This window comes from Phodopus roborovskii, unplaced genomic scaffold (assembly GCF_943737965.1).
Source record: "Phodopus roborovskii unplaced genomic scaffold, PHOROB, whole genome shotgun sequence".
NCBI classification, from domain to species: domain Eukaryota; kingdom Metazoa; phylum Chordata; class Mammalia; order Rodentia; family Cricetidae; genus Phodopus; species Phodopus roborovskii.
Genome location: NW_026125540.1, coordinates 5,281,348 through 5,301,605, shown reverse-complemented (window position 1 = coordinate 5,301,605; position 20,258 = coordinate 5,281,348). Strand labels below are relative to the sequence as shown.

The window sequence follows — 20,258 nt, the reverse complement described above, 5'->3', positions numbered from 1 at the left end:
CCTGGGCCCCTCTGAAGGCACAGAGGCTTTGGGCAGTGTTTTCTCATAATGGACCATGGACCACAGATGTGTCAGCACATAAACAGATATCAGTTGTGCCTCCTGAAGCCTCACCCTGGAACTTCCCCCATTTATGTTGCAAGTTACATGACAAAGCCCCCCAAGTGTGAGACAGAGAAAGTATAGTACGTGCTTCAGTGGGGGATGCTAAGAAGTCCCCTGAGAAGGCATCCATGGGTGACTCTAAGAAGGTACAGGACTAAGAAATGACAGGCAATGAAACCAGTGTCAGGCAATGAAAACATTGTCTCTCTCTCTCTCTAAAACATGGAGCCATCATTTTTATGTAAGAATCAAATGAGAAAGACTTCAAAATCTATATAAACTTTATAGCTGATTAAGCTGGAGATTGCTCTTCAGCTGTAGGATCTTGATTCAAAGGCTGATAACCTGAGTTCACTCTCAGGGACCTACATAGTGAATGAGGAGTCAACTCCTGAAAGCTGACCTCTGACCTCACACATGCATCACACACACACATACACAGAGCATGCATGCATGTATGTGAACACACATATGCATGAACACACACAATGAATGTGAAACCCTTCTTAAAAGTTACCTTTAGGAGAAACAGTGGGAACAGTATTTCTTTCTTTGTATTTTTCTGTGTATTTACTGTTATTCCAGGGCCTAGGGAGATAGTTCAGTCAACAAAATGCTCACCATCTAATCATAAAGGCCAGGGTTTAGTCTCTAAAACCTATGTCCACGGCACTGGAAATCCCTGGAGCCTGGTGGCCAGCCACAGGCTGAGAGACCCTGTCTCTAAAAACAAGGTGGCTGAGCTGTGGTAATGTACACATTTAATCCCACTCAGCAGGCAGTGGCAGGCAGATCTCTGGTCTACAGCCAGGGCTACACAGAGAAAAACCTGTCTCAAAAAAAACAAAATAAAATAACCAAAGTGAACAGAACCTGAGGACAAAACCTTAGAGGTCATCTTCACACACAATAGTGCTGGCATTCATACCAACACAGAGACACATGTATAAATTAATTCATTTAATCCTAAAATGAAGTTCTTTTTAAAAATTAAATTAAACCCCTGCTGTTCCACTATGCCTCACCAGCAAGTAAATAGTGGCAAATTCGGAGATGACTGTCAAAGATGCCTGGTGCCCACAGAGACCAGAACAGGGCGTTGGATCCCCTGAAACTGGAGTGACAATCAGATGTGAGCTGTCAATTGGATGCTGGGAATAGAAATGGGTACCAGGTCCTCTAGAAGAGCTCTTAACCACTGAGTCATCTCTCTAGCCCATTACAATAGTTTTATTTTTTGTTTTGTTTTATTTTTTGAGACAGGGTTTCTTTGTGTAGCCCGGATAATCATGAAACTTCCTCTGTAGACCAGCTGGCCTTGAACTCAGAGATCACCCTGCCTCTGCCTCCCGAGTGCTGGGATCAAAGTTGTGCACCACCAATGCCTGGCTTTATTTATTTATTTATTTATTTATTGGTGTCAAATGACTCTTATTGTGGCATGGAGAGTAACATTGTTCTCCATACTTCTGTGAGGCCAAGTTTACTCTCACTGAAGGAGTCACCTTCTGAGCTCGGTTGTATGTTTTACTGTCCGGTATGAAGAAACTTCAAGGAAATTTAAAAACCAAGGTTCAGAGTATTCTGACCAGAGAAATCTGAAAATTGGGTGACACCACGTTTTGTTTAAAGTTTTAAGTACACAAGAATATTTCAAGACATTTGAATAAAAGAAAATCAACAAATAGGAATCTTAAGAGTTAAGTCTGGTGGTGACACATTAAAACTTAAATAAACGAGTTCTAGTAAATGTGGGCCTGCAATCCCAGCCCAGAAGCCAGGCTGGGCAACTCGGGAAGAACCTAGCTCACTAAGGAAAGAGAAAAGGGGTGAGATTTGAAAACATAATCAAAGAGTAAACCTGGCAAATGCCCACTTTGCTGATCTAGTTGGCATAACCAGAATGGTGCCTGTGATTGTTTGGTTGATGCTGTGGCTGGGAACTCACGTCTGCACCTAAACTGACATGTTGGTTTGCCTTTTAGGTTCCGTGTACCACTTTGATAAATCGACTTCCTCCTGCATCTCTAGTGATGCCCTCCTTCCAGATCCTTATGAGTCCGAGAGGTAACTCTTTCCTTGTGGCAATCATTGTACTGTTTATGCCCCGGTGGTGGTCACTCTTGAGCTTCTGCGGCTCTCTGATCAGGCTGGGCTCCTGCTCAAGCCAAACCCCTCCGTAATGAATACTTTTCCTTGGCACACTTCCAAGGAAGTATTTGTGTATTCTGAGGAAGTATTTGTGTATTCTGAGGAAGACTTACTATATTTTTATATAGAAGCTGTCCACAGAAGGTTTCTACATTATCAAGCAGGTTTGTGTTTCGTCCTAGAATGACCTCTCTAGGTAAAGCTTTGGGTCAGACAGTCACACCCTTTCTCAGGACTTTGGGAGGTTGGGGAAGCATGCATGTAGAAATCAGAGAACAACGTTTAAATCATTTTTTCCCCTTCTACCATGTGGGAAAGGCTCAAGCTTGCAAGCAGGCTCCTTTGCCCACCAAGCCATCTTCCAGACCCTCTCAGGGTTCTTGATGTTGTAATCCTCTGGGGGAGCAACCCTTGTTCTTTCAGGCCTAGCCTACACCTCCAGCACAACTCCCTTTCTGTATAGCCTGACCCCTGGAACATAAAGCTCTTTCAAGCCTAGCCTACACCTCCAGCACAACTCCCTTTCTGTATAGCCTGACCCCTGGAACATAAAGGTCTTTCAAGCCTAGCCTACACCTCCAGCACAACTCCCTTTCTCTACAGCCTGACCATTGGAATATAAAGAAGCTTGTTTATTCATAAGGGCAAGCATAAAAGCATCCCTCCGTGTCAGGTCTGTCCTTTCCATAACTAACCTATAAGGATGGCTGCCCTCTAGTGTGGATTCTCAGTGCCCAGAATTCTCCTTATTCTCTTTCTACTGGTCTCCTGAGTAAGTACAGCCCCCAGGGGGCGTGGCTTACTTCTTGTTTACTTTCTGCTCCCATCTGAGAAACAAGCCTCTGCCTGGTCTATATGACAGCACTGATCCCACAGTGCCACAGGCAGGGAGAGAATGTCCTCATTTTTAAAGAGAGGTTCTGGCTCAGGGCCAGTGGGTGTAGAGTAGCTTCTGTGTTTGCCCCAAAACACCACAGGGCCAACCGTATCTATCAATCTAGTCTGTTGTGAAATCCTGCATAACAATACTCTCAAACAGCTTTGCTGTTTACAGAGGCCAGTGTTTTGTGTTATACTCATGGTTCTGTGAGTTGGCTTAGGTTCAGCCATTTTTACTTGGGTTTCACCAGGCTCAGCTGGACTAGGCTGGGCTCCAGGATTCAAGTTGGGTTCAGGTCTGTTTCACATCTCTTCATTCCAAGACTCTGGCTAAAGAAACAACAGCTCCCAGGTATAGTCTTCTCCTGGAGACAATAGAAACTGGCAGAGACAGGCAAAAACTTGCCATGTCTCTTAACATCTGAGACCCAGCAGCAGAGCCCTCTTCCATGTTCTGCTGGCAAAGTCAGCATGGTGGGGATGTATGACCCACGTGCACGGAAGGAAGTGTCATGAGGTCACCTGGCAAAAGAGTAACATGTATCATTCTATCACTAGAGAGGAGCAGAATTAGAAGCAATAATTCAGATTTCCAGTCCATAAAATAAGCCAAAATTACAGATGCCCACCTCATCATCATAGTGCAGGAAGAAATGAAGGGATGCAAGATTTGATGGGGGAACATAAGGTCTAATTACCTCCATTCCACAGCCAAGGATCTGTCTTTACTGTAAATCTTTATCTTTTTCTGGCCAGGAATCTTTTATCTTCTAAACAACATTGCTAAAATGAAAGCCACAGCTGTTTTAGCTACAGTCTATCCAAAATGTCGGGGGTACATTTACCACCAGCACTGAGAGCTGTGCTCACCACCTTGGTCTACACTGCCATCCAGCAGCATGCTGCCAGCTTGGAGATGTGATCACTGCCATTGCCAGCCCTCGTGCACACCAATTGTTAGTAGGGTTTGTCACTTATGCTGAGTCAGGAAACCTCCCTTAAAGGAGTCACACGAGTCTCTTTTGTCTCTAGCAAAACAGAGCCCAACCGAGGAAAATGTTGCTACCAAGAAGACTTGTTTGTCTCTGTTATTTTGGTTTTAAAATCCTTTTAGCTTTTGTCAAGTTTTAAGTGGAAGTTCTTAGTACCCACATTGTAGGTGCCATTTTGTTACGAGTAGTTTTCCCGCCAGCCTGGTCCCAAAGCCACTTGAGTCCCAAATAACACATAGAGACGCTGTATTAGATATAAAGTTGTTGGCCTGTTACTAGAGTTTCTTATTGGCTAGCTCTGTCTTAAATATTAACCCATTTCTATCAATCTAAGTGTTTCCATGTGGTCTTATCTTACCAGAGAGAGGGTCCGGACCTCTTCTCTCTCAAGTCTCTACATTTTGAATCTCCCACTACAATTCCCAGAATCCTCCTTGTCTCCTAGTCCTGCCTACCTTGCTTTCCTATTGGCCAACAGGGCTTTATTCATTAACCAATAAGAGAAACATATTTACAGAATGACATCTCCCATCACTTTTCTTTCTTTGGTGGGGGAGTTAAGGGGGAGGTTGAGACAGGGTTTCTCTGTGTAGCTTTGGGGCCTGTAATGGAACTCACTCTGTAGACCAGACTGTCCTCAAACTCACAGATCCACCAGCCTCTGCCTCCTGAGTACTAGGATTAAAGGTGTGCGCCACCACCTGGCAGAATGCTTTTCTTATAAAGCAGTGTTTAGGAACCTTTTTCTGTGGAAGAACATCAAGTAACAATTTGGGAGCCTCCAGACCCTATGTTATCTATTGCACAGACTCAGCCTCTTCCTTTGCCAGTCTTAAACAAACTGGGGAAGGCAGCTATGTATCAGTAAAACTTTTGCCTCAGTAAAACTTTATCAACAAAAATGGGGAGCAGTCAGATTTGACCTGTAGTTAGCTAACCTCTACTTTAACCCCTTTGTTGAGAAATGCTTGTTGGATATATCTCATTAATTGTCATTTTGTATAAATATCTTGGCATTTAACTAAACAAGTCTTCCTCTGTCATCTGAGACATTTGAGCACAGAGTTAGTAAACTTTGGGAAATGTTTTCTTGTCATTAACTATAAACACTAGCTTCTTTTTAAAAAGGAATATCAAGTACTGTGCTGGCTGGTTTGTGGGTCAGTTTGACACAGGCTAAAGTCATCAAAGAGGAACGAACCTCAGTTGAGGAAATGCCCCCATGAGATCCAGCTATGAGACCCCTAGAACTGAAGTTACAGATGGTTGTGAGATGCCATTGTAGATGCTGGAAGAGCAGCCATCCCTCTACCCCTGGAGAAGACATTTGAGGCCTGGGGATGGAGCTCAGTTGATAGAATGCATTCACAAAGTCCTAGATTTGATTTCCAACACCACATAAAACTGGGCAGGTTAAGAAATCCCTAGTTATCACCAGGTGGTTGTCACCAGGCTCTGTCACACAGAGACAGGAGACAGATGCTGTGAGTTCCAGAACAGTCAGGGTTACTGGAGAAATCCTGTCTCCAAAAAAAAAAAAAAAAAAAGAACAAGTTCCTGATTGAGCAAGTCTGAGGCAGATACCCTGAGCCAGTTACCACATCTAAAGGAGGTGGTGGAGTTTATTTTGAATACAACTCTTAAAGAGATAATAGTTATTTCTTCCATTACTGTTGCCAACATACTATGGTTTAATTTCTCACCCTCCCTTCCTTCTTTGTTGAATAATTGAGAACTGTCATTTGGGATTTAGTAACCATAATGGAATTTTAGTGATTGACATCAAGGGTGACACATCACACTGGAAAATTCACATGTTATTTATTTATTTTAGGGTTTATGTTGCCGACTCTCTCATCTCCAGTGCTGGAGAAGGACTATTTTCCAAGGTAGCAGTGGGACCCAATACTGTTATGTCTTTTTATAATGGAGTCCGAATTACACACCAAGAGGTAAGTGGAAAGAGGTGAATGTCAACGTAATTGATAAGAGAGTTTAACTAACGGCAGAGCAAACATGGAGAATCCTTGGGGAGGGACACTGAAGTTGCTCTCTGGCTTCCCCAAACATATCTTCTGCCTTTAAGACACAGTCTTTGGCATATTTTAGAGCTTCATAGCTCTGGTTAAGTTTCCTCACCTTGTAGCTGACTCCTTGGTGTCTGTTTAGGGGCAAGTCTGCAACCTCCAGCACAATCATGGTCACACTTTTAATACATGCACAGGTCTCAGGCTCATGGCTGATAGCTCAAATCAAGCCTCCGCATTTGCCACTTATTCCTGTGGATAATAAGAGAATGTTCCACGAAATGTTCCAATTAGTCACACATTCAAAGCAACTTGGCAGAGAAAAAGACAACAAAATGCTCAGGTGGAGCAGATGGCATCCACACAGGTGGCCGCACTTCACCAGCCCTCCCGAAGGCCCGAGACACTCAGCAGAGAAGGGTAGCCTTGGAATAAGGGGGTATTACAGGTGGAGCACCCCTTATCTGAAATGCCTGGGACCAAAAATGTTAGGAATCTGCTGTTTTTAAACATTTGCATTTTCATAATTTTCATAATCGTTTTAGGAATGGGACCCTAGTCAAAATGAAATTTTGCTGGGAGGCAGTTAGTCTATAGTTTTATTGTGTCTGCATTTTGCCTACGACCTATCAAATGAGGTCAGGTGTGGCTTCTTACAGTTCTGGACTTGTAAATATTAAACCATGCTTCTTCATTCAGACACTTTGCAGATGAGAAAATGGAAACCTAGAGAGATTGAGCAATTTGCCCAAGATCGCAAGCACATGAGATGTACAGTTTGAGTAAGACTAGCATCTGCTGTGTGGTGCTTCTCATGCCCTGTGCACACAGTGAAGTTTACATTCCGCTATACACCTAGTAGCAACTTAAAGCAAACAACACTCCATACAGCCTATCAGAGTTATGTGGTTACATGAGACCTAAAGGGACCTTCCTCACGTTTGATACGGCTACCTGTGGCAGCTACCCAGTTTATTAACAGTGTCACACATAAATGTAATGTATAGGAGGAAGGGTTGGTTTATTTAGGAGAGTTGTCCGTCCTGGGAACCACAGGCTACATAGGGCCAAGGATAACTACAGACATAGCCTAACACAAAGTTGTGAGTTTACTGAAAACTTAAGAGAGATTGTTTTGTTTTATTTATTTTATTTATTTTTTATTTTTATTTTATTTTTTGTGGTTTTTCAAGGCAGGGTTTCTTTGTATTGCTCTGGATATTGGGAGGTGAGCAGAATAGCCTAATGGCTCTTATTAAAAGGATCATGATTTTGTAGAACTTGTGAATCTAGCAGGCGTTTTCAACCTCCTGACAGTGCGACAGTCATCTACAATTCATGTTTGTGAGCCAAACAATCAAGTTTAAAAATAAAACAAAATGGCCAGGCTTTGGTGCGCACACATTTAATCCCAGCACTCGGGAGGCAGAGACACACAGATCTCCAAGTTCAAGGCCAGCCTGGTCTACAGAGTGAGTTCCAGGGCAGCCAGAACTATACAAAGAAACTCTCTCTCGGGGAATAAAACAAGAAAACAAAATATTTATTTATTTATTTGTTTATTTGGAGGATCAAGAGCAGAGGTCAGAGGACAACTTCCAGGGGCCAGTTCTCTCCTCTGACCATGTGGGTTCTATGGACTGAACACTCAGTCCATCAGTCTTGGTAGTTAGCAACTGAACGCACTGAGCCATCTCAACTGCCTGTTCTTCATTTATTTTTAGTTCAAGTTTTTCTGATATTTTTGTGTGTCTTTGTAAAGAATCAAAACCCTTTCTTCTATATAAAACGAGGAAAATACAATAAGCAGTAAGTTGAGCTGTCTGGTTGCACCATCCTTGTGGGGGAAGATGTCTTGGCTGGCTTTCATGTCTGCAGTGCTCAAACGATGAAGTGCTAAGATAAGTGAGCTAGGGCTTCTGCCGTGCTTTGGGCTTCTGTGAGAAAGGCGGTCTCGAGCACCACTTCCCTGTGTTCTGCAGGTTGACAGCAGAGACTGGGCCCTGAATGGGAACACTCTCTCCCTTGATGAGGAGACAGTCATTGATGTGCCTGAGCCCTATAACCACGTATCCAAGTACTGTGCCTCACTGGGACACAAGGCGAATCACTCCTTCACTCCAAACTGCATCTATGACATGTAAGTAGATGCTAGTGACTGGATGGATCTATGCCTAGGGGCCCAGGACCCAGGGTGACATGGGAAAAGTGGTCCTTTTGCCATGAGCCTCAGCCTTGTCATTTAAGGTTCAATATCTAAACGACCTGCTTTCCAGCTGCAAGATGAAAAGGCAATTTCAAAAGTAAAACTGTTATAGAAATATGGTAGCTGTTTATCGCTGTCCTTATCACATTGCAGGACTGGGGAGGGAAGGAGGAGTTATCATTCAAGTGTTTGCTGCACCAGCATAAAGACCTGAGTTCAGTCCCCACCCAGCATCTACATAAAAAGCTGAGTGTGGGAAAGGGCAGTTAGAATCTGAGCACTGAGGAGGCAGAAACAGGACGATTCCCTGGGCCACTGGCCAGCCAGCCTAACCAGGAAGTTCCAAGACAGTGAGAGACCCAGTCCCCAAACCAAGGTGGATGCTGTTTGAGGACCCCACCTGAAGTTATCCTTTAGCCTATATACACACACACACACACACACACACACACACACACACACACACGTGCACACGCGCATACACACGCATGCACACAGCACACACTGGTGCAGACATACCTGCATACACATGTGCACACACATAATAGACATGGCAGTGTAGCGTGGTCATAGAGCATCTCTTCCCTGCTTGGTGCAGTAGCTTCAGCCCTCTTCTGTGCAAGATCACACTCTGGGCATTCCATCTGAGACCTTGCCAGGATCTGGAGCTTGATGGGAAATGTCCTGAGACTCGTCCTTGAGATGGTCCTGGCAGTGACTAGCTCTCCTTGGCAGCCAATAATAAGCAATGGTGCTCCAGCTGCTTCTAAAGGGCTGGCTGAAATGGCCAAGGACATGTGTCCTGTGAGATGAAACTGACACTGTTATTGGCTGCAGGACTTTCACAGCTAGTGTGCATTTGGCTAACGCTCCTTCTCAGCTGTGCTGGCATAACAACGGTCTCTTAATACCTGTAACTAACCATCCTCAGACCCCTCATTCGAATCAACCCTGTCTGTGACTTCATTGCAAGGACAGCTTTTCCCCCAAATGCAATAAAGAACTGGAAACAAGAGAAGTTTTTGTTGTACAAAACCAGTTTCTGCTCAGCAGGCTTTATTTTTGGTTTTTTGGTTTGTTTTCTATGGTGGTGATGGTGGGGGGGGGGTTGGTTGTTTGCTTGTCTGCTTGTTTGTTTGGGGGGAAGTTCGAGACAGGGTTTCTCTGTGTAGCCCTGGCTGTCCTGGAACTTGCTTTGTAGGACAGGCTGGCCCCAGACTCAGAGATCCTGCCTCCTGGATGCTGGGATTAAAGGCATATACCTCTACTGCCTGGCTGTTTTCTTTCTTTTGTTGTTAGTATATTGTTTTGCAAGCTCAGCATGGCCAAAATTCAGTTATGTGGGGTGATGACTCCTTGAATAATAACCAAATGTATATTTCCTCAAGTCACTGGCGTTAATGTATGCATTAATATAAGTGAAACAGCATTTCTCCATGCTGCTTTCACTGAAGGCTGGCATGAAGTGCCCAGCGAACAATCACACAAGTACTTCCCTACCTGTAAATATAGTAATGTGTCAACTAAGGTCCCACAGGTTTGGGGTCATTGCTACTTCCATAGCCATGGCCTCTGAGCATTCATTCTGGGTCCTGCTCTCCCTACCTCCCCTCATTCCTTCCTTCTCTTCTTCCTTCCTTGTGTTAGAGATAGAACCCAGGACCTCACACATGCTAAATTCATACTCTGCCTGTGTACCCTAGCCCTACTCTGGATGCCTTCCATGTTTTATCTCAGTCCTCAGGAACTCCTAGTCAGGCAGGCCTCAGCTCTGGAGACAGAGTGGTCCAGGGCAGTGTACACCCATTGCCCTGGGCAAGCCTTAACACCTGAAACCAAGTTCTTTCTTTTTATTCTGTCTATTCAAACTGATGATATGCCTACCTGTAACCCCAGCTCCAGAGGCAGGAGAATGAGTTCCTTAATCCCAGCACTGGGAGGCAGAGGCAGGTGGATCTTGAGTTTGAGGCCAGCCTGGTCACACAGAGAAACACCGTCTTGAAAAAACATAACAAAACAAAATATATAATTAAATTCAAAAATAAACAACAACAAAAAACACATCACAATGAAAAGAAGCCAGTGACAATGAACATGAGAATAAAGCTACAAGAACATTGGAAAAGAAGTCTTAAGCCCCAAATTTCAACACCAGACTCCCCTCCCCCACCCCAGCAGATCTTCTAGAAAGTTAATCAACGCTCCATTTCAGGAACAGTATTTAATTTTCATACTGAAATCATATCATACCAATTATAAGGAAGCATGGCAACTTAAAGACAAAACTGCCTGGCATGATAGTTCAAGTCTTTAATCTTGGCACTCAGGAGGCAGAGGCAGGTGAATCTCTCTGTGTTCAAAGCTAGCCTGGTTTACCTAGTGAGTTCCCGGCAAGCCAGAGCTACACAGTATAATACACTTCTGTCTTAGGGTTTCTATTGCTGTGAAGAAACACCACGACCATGGCAAATCTTACAAAGGAAAACATTTCATTGGAGCTGGCTTATGGTTCAGAGGTTTAGTTCATTGTCATCACGGCAGAAAGCATGGCAGCATGTAGGTAGACATGGTGCTGGAGAGACAGCTCAGAGTTCCACATTCATTTCACATGCAGCAGGAAGAGAGAGACACTGTGCCTGGCTTGGGCTTCTGAAACCCCATTGATATACTTTCTCCAACAAGGCCACATCTCCCAATAGTGTCACTCCCTGTGAGCCTATGGGAGCCATTTTCATTCACATTATCACACCTGTTTATAGACAGATACACAGGTAGATGAGATAGATAGGTAAGTAGATAGATGATACACACCTACATGCATGTATAAGTACATATATGCACACATACAGAATAGTGATCTTGTGGTGCTGGCAATCAAAGCCAGGGCTTTCTACATGCCAGGCAAGTACTCTACCACTAGCTATATCCTCAGCCAATAACAAAGAATTCCTGAGTGCATGGTCAGGGCACTTACCTCCACAAACAGAGGAGACAGCCAAATGCTTAGCCCCGTCAGGCCACAGAGACCAATCTGATTTAAAGCTGGCTCCTTCCCAACTGATGTGACCTCTGTCTTACATTCGTCATGGGGCTCTAAATGCAGACAGGGTCTAGCAAAATGGCTCCACAGGTAGAGGAATTTGTCATCAAGCCTGAAGACCTGAGTTTGATCCCCAGGACCCATATAGTAGAATGAAAGGACCAACTTCTGCAAGTTGTCCTCTGACCCCAACGTGTGCTGTGGCATCATGTTGTGCACACACACACACGCGCGCACGCACACACACACACACACACACACACACACACACACACACAAATGAATACAGTAAATAAAATATGACAAGGCCAGTGCACTGTCTGGGGTGTTCTGTGGGATTTTGGGTTTATTTTTAAGACAGGATATTATATATCCCAGGTTGGCTTCAAACTCATTATGAAGCCAAGGATAACTTGCATTTCTGATTCTCCTGCCCCACCTCCTAAGTGCCCTGATGTCAGGCATATACCACCATTCCTGGTTTATGAAATACTGAGGGACCCCAAGAATGCTAAGTCAGCACTCTACCAACTGAGCTACATCTCCAGCCTGCTGTAGTGTTCTAACCCAGTGCATCTGGGGCTGGGGCCTCTTACAAGCTCCAGCAGAACTGTACCCATACTCTGAGAACACAGGAGTGATGCCCAACCAGTGTCTGTGGACAAGATGCTCCTCTTTGCCACTGAGGTCCCATCTTGGCACCATAATGACCTTTCTCGTCTTGATGTCTAGGTTTGTCCACCCTCGCTTTGGGCCTATCAAGTGCATCCGCACCCTGAGAGCCGTGGAAGCTGAGGAAGAGCTGACCGTTGCCTATGGCTATGACCACAGCCCACCAGGGAAGAGCGGGCCCGAAGCCCCTGAATGGTACCAGGTGGAGCTGAAGGCCTTCCAGGCCACCCAGCAAAAGTGAGAGACCTGGCCCTGGGGTCTGGAGACCTGGAATAGAAACTTGGATCTATGCACTACATTTATCTGACAACGGGACAACCAGGGACTGTTCATGCTGTGACATCACATCCTCTCACCCCGCGTTAGCAACGACTTTCTCGCATACTAACTAGGTTTGACTGTATTACTCATATCAGATTTAAAATTAGCTAGCCTTGCAGCAACGCCCTACTGAGAGGTACTGTCAAACTGTAGACAGCATGATGTTCTTTGATGGTTGCAGTCTAAATCTGGACCACGTTCAGAGATACCAAATGATTAGGCTGAAAAAGGGAAATGGGATTCTTCAGTCATTTTCCATCGATGGTTTTTTTTCCATGATGTGTTTTCTATGGCCATTGCAAATGGTGTTCAATCACCCTTGCATGTTGCCACCTGCAGGGTTGGAAGCGATTACATCTTTATATAAATGTAGGGTCATTTGCCTTTTAACCTTTGATCTGTATCTTGCGATAGAATGGCTTTGTTTTTGTTGTTACTCTTCTAGTGAACCGAAGCCCAGTCCTTTGAGTCTTTTCTCTAGCCTCACTCCCTATCTTAGCTATCCTTTACAAGAGAAAGCTTCCAAACGGATTTTCCATTCATAGCAGTGTACAGGTCTCTCTGGTTCTTTCTCTATCATTTCATTCTTATGTCCTGATATAAAGAACTGGCTCATAGGGCCAGACTGTTATTATAGACTTATTATTCTCGCATGTAAACAAAGATATCTTTGCTTTCAGATGTGAGAAGAAATGAATCTGCTTTGTTTGCATTAAGTTACAAAAGAGTTGTAAGATAGACTTTCAGGAAGAAGAGAGGAAAATTAGTCTTTCTAAGCAGTCATTGTGGCAATTTTGCAGTATATTTAGTAGTACTGGCAATTTTTTCTCCTAGGGTACACATTCATTGTACATAACCTAGTGCAGTCTGGCTTGTGACACAGCTCATGGAATTCAAAATAAGATAGTCAATGTGCATTCCAACACAGAATGCAGAATTCTCTTTAAAATCAGTGCCAGGAAGACAGACATGCTGATCACTGGGTGTAAATCAGATCTGTAGCTAAGCTTCTCACCACCACAGTCCACCACAGTGATCTCCTAGCACTTAACTGCTTCCAGGCTCTGTAAGCCACAAGTTCACACCTGCGCAGTTTCTATCAATAGCATATTGCCACCGCACAAGCCATATGTAATCACAACTGCAGGAGTACAGAGAAAAGCCCACTCTTTTAGTTTAGCACATTAAATCTGTAACCTAACTGGATTGCTCTGAATGAATGCTGGATTTGGGGGACTCCTCCCCCAGGGTGTCGCTCCATCACCAGAAAGCCTGGGGACAACAGTTGCTGAAGCCTGCCACTAGGGCTACCTGTGGCCTGGATGGGTTTAGGCTTTTGAGGGAGCTCAGAATGTATAGAGATGCTTGTCACGAGTAGGTGGAAATGGAGAGAAGGGACAGGTAGAGGGCAGGTTGCTTTTTTTTTTTTTTTTTTTTTTTTTTTTTTTTTTTTGTCAGTTGCACATTGCTTGTAACAACAGCTTTCACAGGTGTTCCATCTGGGACTGCACACGGTTTGCCCATTGAACAACCCCAGAATGGAGGTCTCTGCCCTCAGCTATGATAGCCACGCCCTAGGCTCTTTTACAAGCTTCCCGACACACCAGCTCCAGGCTCTGCACCTAGGTGGAGGTACTTTCCAGGAGAGCTGGCCACATCCCTGTTTGAAAGCTTAAGAAAATAATTTGCTCAGGAGAAACATCCTCAGGACTTCTGAGGATGTCTTCCTGAAAGACAACTGAATCGGTTTTAGACAACAAGTCACCAGGATGGATAGGATTGCTTCTATTCTTCGGAAAGAGACCATTCAGTAAACTGTGACAGAAGGATGGGGGTCTCTGGATTAGAATTCTGAGAGGTGCTTTCATGTAAATGTGTCCAAAGAGAGTTGGCTGCCTTAGGGAGAAAGATGGCTTTTCTGCTTTTCTTCAGCTCCATCAGTCACGCTGTTGGGCTAGGTCAAGAGATAAGGCAGAGGGAGAGAGGGCAAGTCCCACCTTGGATGGTGTGCCCACACCTGGAGATGGAACCTAGTCTCAGTTGATGTGGGGGGTTCAACTTCTATCCTAAAGGGCTACTCTAGCAATCTCATTCAAATGGAACTCAAAAACAAAGTTGGGGGGCTTGAGGGCCAGCAAAATAGTTTAGCAGGTAAAGGTGCTTGTTGCTAAGCTTATGATCGAGTTTCATCTCTAGGACCTCCATAGCAGAAGGAGAGTGCCAACTCGTGAAAGCTGTCTTCTGCCACACAGAGTATAGCATGCATGGACCCACGCACAAAAAATAAATCTTCTTTTTAAAATATATAATGGATTGAAGAACTGTAGCTAGCTAATCTACATTTCACATTCCATACTGGAGGAAAACAGCCTGGGCTTCAAGCCCAGTGCTGTGTACGTGACTCTTAGACAAATCACAGGGAATAGTTCACACAGCTGAGCCTCTCTGTCTTCCTTCGCCCTGTGTGTTTCCTGTGTCTTTCAGCTCTCTTTCTTCTGCTATGTGAGAAGCCTTGGAGTCTGTGCAGAATGGCAGCCCAGGTGATTGTTCCGCCTCTTTATGTCTTGAGTTCCTCTCCTCTCTTGCTACCCTGGCTTTGAGCCTTTCCCTGAGTGTGACCCATTCCAGTCATTCTGTTTGCCCCCTCCCCAAGATAGCCGGCTTTGTCTCAGGAACTGTTAAAGGGACCCAAGGGTCATTGTACAGGTAGAGATGTCAGCAGGGTAGAAGTTGCATAGAGAATTAACTACTGAAGGGGCTTGGGGTTTGTTCCTCATTTGGCCCAAAGTGGAAAAGCCTCAGAATGCACCTTCTACTTCACATCTGTTGTAAAAGGAAATAGGAAGCAGGCAAATCTGGTCTTCCATCATGATCAAAATCATAAACAGAGGTGATTGAGAGTCTATGTGGTAGGGAAAAAAGAATTACCCTCCTGTTGTCTTCCAAACAGCTGGAGCCTGTGCCCTCCCTCCACTGAAGCCATGGTCTCCAGGGGATTCATTCGGAGCTGTCTCAGTTCAACCCTGCATGGTCATTAGCATCTTTTCTATGATGAACTGTTTACCTTGTGTTAGACTTAGGAATAGGAACTAATCTACAGAGCATGTCCCCGTGTGGGGCATTCGTTCGAACTAACAAGCAAATGTAAGGACTGAATTTAGAACACAAAAAAATGATGAAGCTAAAAGATAACACAGGTAGAGAGGACCTGAGTTTCTAAGTACCTATTCTTATTTTAACCTGCTTGATTCCAGATCTCCCCTAGTAACTAAGAAGGAATTTTTTTTGTCAAGACCACTTTGAACCTTACTGGGACTAGAGTTCAGATTCATTACCCTTTGGGATTCATCACACTTGAAAAACTATTTCCTTATCATCAAACACACACATTCACACACACACACACACACACACACACACACACACACTGACAAGGCTATGTAACCATTTACAACATTTAATTGTGACAATTAAAATTGCATTGAACTGAGTAGATACAGCTCAGTGGTCCAACATTTCCCTAGCAACTAGAAGCCTTGGATTACATCCCTAATGCTGGGGGGGGGTCAATTATGAACATTGAATCAAAAGTTTGTCTTAGTGAGACAGTATATGGCCCTTTTATTAATCTTCACTTAATAGATTTTTAAAAATCTAAATTTCTCACTTCAAAATCTTCCAAGAAAGTCAAAAATAATCTGGATTTTATTTGTTCTCCAACAGCCACTTCAAGTTCTGTCTTCAGAGTAGTGATTTAGAATCCAGACATCTTTTGTTTTAGACAAACAAGTAAAACTGTGTTGCAAGATGGATAGTTGTGATGTTTCTTTGCTGCAGATCAAAGGTTCACAAAATATATTCAATTTTCAGGCACTTTGATTGATTCCCCAACCCATACCTTGGATTTTTTTTTTTCCCTTCAGCAATTTTACACCTTGGTGTCAGGGTTTTTGTTTTGTTTTATTTTGTTTTAGGGTTTCTTGTGGCATTCTGGGGGGGGGGTGGTTGTTTGGGGTTTTGGTGTGTTTTTTTTGTTTTGTTTTGTTTTCAAAAGTACTAAATTTTAAAAATTTTATTTGCCAAATGTGTGCATACATATTCAAAGCAATGAAACTATTTCAAGCCATACAGCCACAGGGGTGGAAACCCTTTTCACAAATTTTAATGTGTTTGTATGTAAATAGATGTTTGTATGAAATATTTTCATGGTAGAATGAATATATTTAAATGAAGTTGAATTATTCCAGTACTATTTAAACACATGACAAAAATTTTGGTGAGAATTATCTGAGTCTATTGAGATATAATGCAGATCAATTTTCATTTTTAGAAATCAAAAGCCTACAAAGCCCTCTGATTGGCGACCACCTCCTGGCGGGGTGGTGTCTGATGTGAGGTAGGCTTCCCCAGTGCCTCAGCCGCTTTCTGGTGGTAAGTTCGGTGCTAATGGAGGTGTGTTTACCTTTTAGTGATTCCCTGCAGGCCTCCCAGGGGCCTGGGAGGGAATCAAGGCATTAGAGACAAAGGTGCAGTTATTGGAGCACAATTTCTTTGCAGGGCAACAGAATCAGAAACCAGACTTGGCCGTGTGGACCTCAGAACAGGGTTTCCCGGCCACCTTCACTCGCCACCCCTAACTGCCTAGTCACAATGTCAGGGAGGCTACCCTCAGTGGAGTTGGGGTCCAAACCCCGGGGTGGGACTTCACAGATTTACCAATGCTTTTTGCCTTCTGCCCTCCCTCTCCCAGAGAGGGCGGGCAGCCGCTGGTGGGGGGGCCATTCTCAGCACAGTCCGTATCCTGTCTCAGCTCTGGAAGACTATGCATCCAAGCACCCGACTTCACCAGAGAGGGAGACTTCCTCGGATAATGGAAACCCTTGATTCCTGTCTGTGACTTTACACACAGTTGTTAAATGTCATTTTAATATGAAGACCATTCATGTACCTAACACATACCTCCCAACTCTTCCGACACTACTGGGAAGGAAAACAAAACAAAACAAAAAATCCTTTAACAATGATAGGCCACTCGTGTGTTCCCCCAACTCACCTTTGGTCCTGGATATAATGAAACAATAATCTGACAAAATTTCACTGTGTACACTAGCAATATGAACACTGAGCCAGTGAATCTACCCCTCTCCTTGGTTTCTATAATTACCCTTGATACTACAGGGACTATGTATGTCATGCCTGGTGGTTGCATAAGAAAGTTATGAAGTTATGTCCATGATTTCTAGCTCCCTTCTTCAAATGTTTTTCCTCCTGAGTTTTCTATGTTCTCTTCCCATCCTAAAATGCATTTATTGGGTTGTGAGGTATGTTTACAGAATGGAAGCCATGGGTTATGCTTTCAGCCTTGATTGTAACCAAAAGTCAACCATATCACAGTTCAAAAAAAAAATCCTTGGTCTTTTGTGAAATTTGAACTAAATCTATGAGCCTTATTCAATATCTATAATTCTATGATTTTTTTTAATTATGGGAAATTAATGGAAGATGTTTACATGAGTAATGTTTGCCCTTACTGTGTTATGAATGAATTTTTTTGTAGTGTGTCTGGGCGCATGTGCAAGAAAGTAGGAAAAATGTTTCTGAAACAAAACTTGACAAATATTTGTAATGAAAAGTAAACTTAAAGATTGCTATAATTGCGCTATAGAAACAATGCAAGTATTAAACAAAATACACAATCCTCTGTTGTCTTTTTTTGGTTGTCTAGGGAAGAAAAGCAGCAACAATGTCCATATGGTGTGCCTGTGTATTTAAATTACTAAATGTAAATGAACTTTACATTGCAAGTTGTTTAGAAACCCTAGTGAAGTGATGGAGACTTGACATGACTCAATGGTACTCACTCCTTTAGTCCCAACACTTTGGGAGGCATAAGTATGCAGATCTCTGAGTTCGAGACCAGTGTGGTCTACAGAGCAAATTCCAGGACAGCCAGGATTCCACAGAGATGACCCTGTCCCAGCATTCAGGAGGCAGAGGCAGACAGATCTCTGTGAGTTTGGGACCAGTCAGGGCTACACAGAGAAACCCTGTCTTGAAAAACAAAACCAAACAAACAAAAATACCACACAGTGCTCTTCCAGAGGGCTGGAGTAGCCAGCACCCATGTCAGGTGGCTCACAAGTGGCTATAACTCCAATTCCAGGGATTGTTGTGATGGCCTCTTCTAGCCTCTGCAGGCTCATGCACTCATGTGCACTCTCATCAACTGTTAGGTCCTGAGTTTGTTTCCAGAACCAAAACTAAGCAACATAGGCAAGCCCTATGGTTGGGGTCTGAACAACTAAAGTTAACGGAAGTATCTCCCCCCCCCCACCCCCATGACTACTCTTGCTAGACTAACCTTCACCCTCAGCTTTTGGTTCCAAAACAATCCTTGAATTTCTCTGTGGCTTAGCTCCCCCTAGTGGTGAGGGTTTATTCTCATATTGTTCCTGGCAATAAGAAATAAAACAATGACCTACTTCTACTGTATCTTGAGAAGAAACACAAAGGCCAGACAAGTACCACTAGGGAAACAGAGGCTAGAAAATCAGCAGTTCAAGATCATCCTGGGCTACACTCTGAGTTCAAGGCTAATATTTGATACAAAAGATCTTTTCTCAAAAAAAAAAAAAAAAAACAGAAAGAAAGAAAAGAAAAACAAAAATAGAGGAAAAGGAGAAAGAAGTTAGGGTAGAGCTGAGTGGCAAGACAAGTGCTCAATATATGTGAGGCCCTGGGTTCATCCCCAGCACCACACACACACACACACACACACACACACACACACACACACGCAAACATCACAAACAACAATAACAAGTGAGTTCTAGTACAGCCAGGGATACACAGACCCTGTCTCAAAAAAACAAACAGAAAAACCCAGAAAACAGTATTCCAACTTGTCATTTGAGTGGAATATACGGTAGAGATAGTAGCATCCACCCCATAGCAACTAAAGATTCCTAAAAGAGCCTTGTTTATATATTTATAGTATTATAATGTCACATTACATATTAAAATTACACTAAGCCTATGTGCACGTATGAACATATGCTTGTGTATGTGTGCATGTGTGTGCACAAGAACTCTTAGAAAGGTGATGCCTGTAGTACCCTCAGAATGTGGCATATGGCCAGAAAACTGACAAAAATCAGTCACTATTTCAAATATCATGCACTTGCCCTTGACTCAGCCACCATGTGTCATCAGATATGAAACTCTGGGTCTCTGATCAGGAGAAATGAAATTCAGCAAAAGGGAGGGAAGGGAGGAGCACTGTGGAAATTCTAGAAGTCTCCAAGATTGTTCTGAGCACCACAGTCACTACCTCTGTACCTTATCAATCACTGACAGCATTCCTGTGTTCACTCTCCAACTTCAGTGGAGTTGCATAAGGGTTTGTCAAATGTAGGGCCTCTTGAACCCTAGTCTCAGAGAGCCCATATCTGCATGGAGTTGTCTGGGCAGGACCCCCCACCAAAAAATAAAAAAACCCAGAGCTCTGCCTTGCTATGTAGTCCAGTAATTGATGCTCATGGTAGTGTTCCCGAGTAATTAAGAAAAGATTAAAAGCAGAAATGACAGCGGTGACTGTCTTGAAACTTCTCTCTGAGGGCTGTATTAAGATCCAAGCAGCAATATCTGATGTCACCAGAGAACAGGAAGAGTAAAGTCAAGCCAGCAGGACAGGATTGGATAAAATATCTTTCGAAGCTGTACAAGGCTTGGAACTTTCTTTAAGGTAATGCAGGAAATGGGGGAAGTAGCTGGGGTATAGATAAAACCAGACTGGGCGTATGAGGAAGCTGAGAGATGGGCACAATAATAGTTCATTATATTATAATGCCTGCTTTTATGGTCTC

At 43.6% G+C, this 20,258-nt stretch overlaps 1 protein-coding gene across 1 annotated transcript in view; it reads left to right on the top strand.

Moving 5' to 3' along the window:
• Nucleotides 1–13,072, top strand: part of Setd7 (SET domain containing 7, histone lysine methyltransferase) — a 38,351-nt gene extending 25,279 nt beyond the window's left edge. Inside the window, exons 5-8 of the mRNA XM_051176910.1 lie at nucleotides 2,091–2,172; nucleotides 5,962–6,079; nucleotides 8,137–8,294; nucleotides 12,133–13,072. Coding sequence (XP_051032867.1) covers nucleotides 2,091–2,172; nucleotides 5,962–6,079; nucleotides 8,137–8,294; nucleotides 12,133–12,313 — 539 coding nt within the window. The 3' untranslated portion in view covers nucleotides 12,314–13,072. The remainder of the gene's footprint in view (nucleotides 1–2,090; nucleotides 2,173–5,961; nucleotides 6,080–8,136; nucleotides 8,295–12,132) is intronic.
• The last annotated feature ends 7,186 nt before the right edge of the window (nucleotides 13,073–20,258 follow it).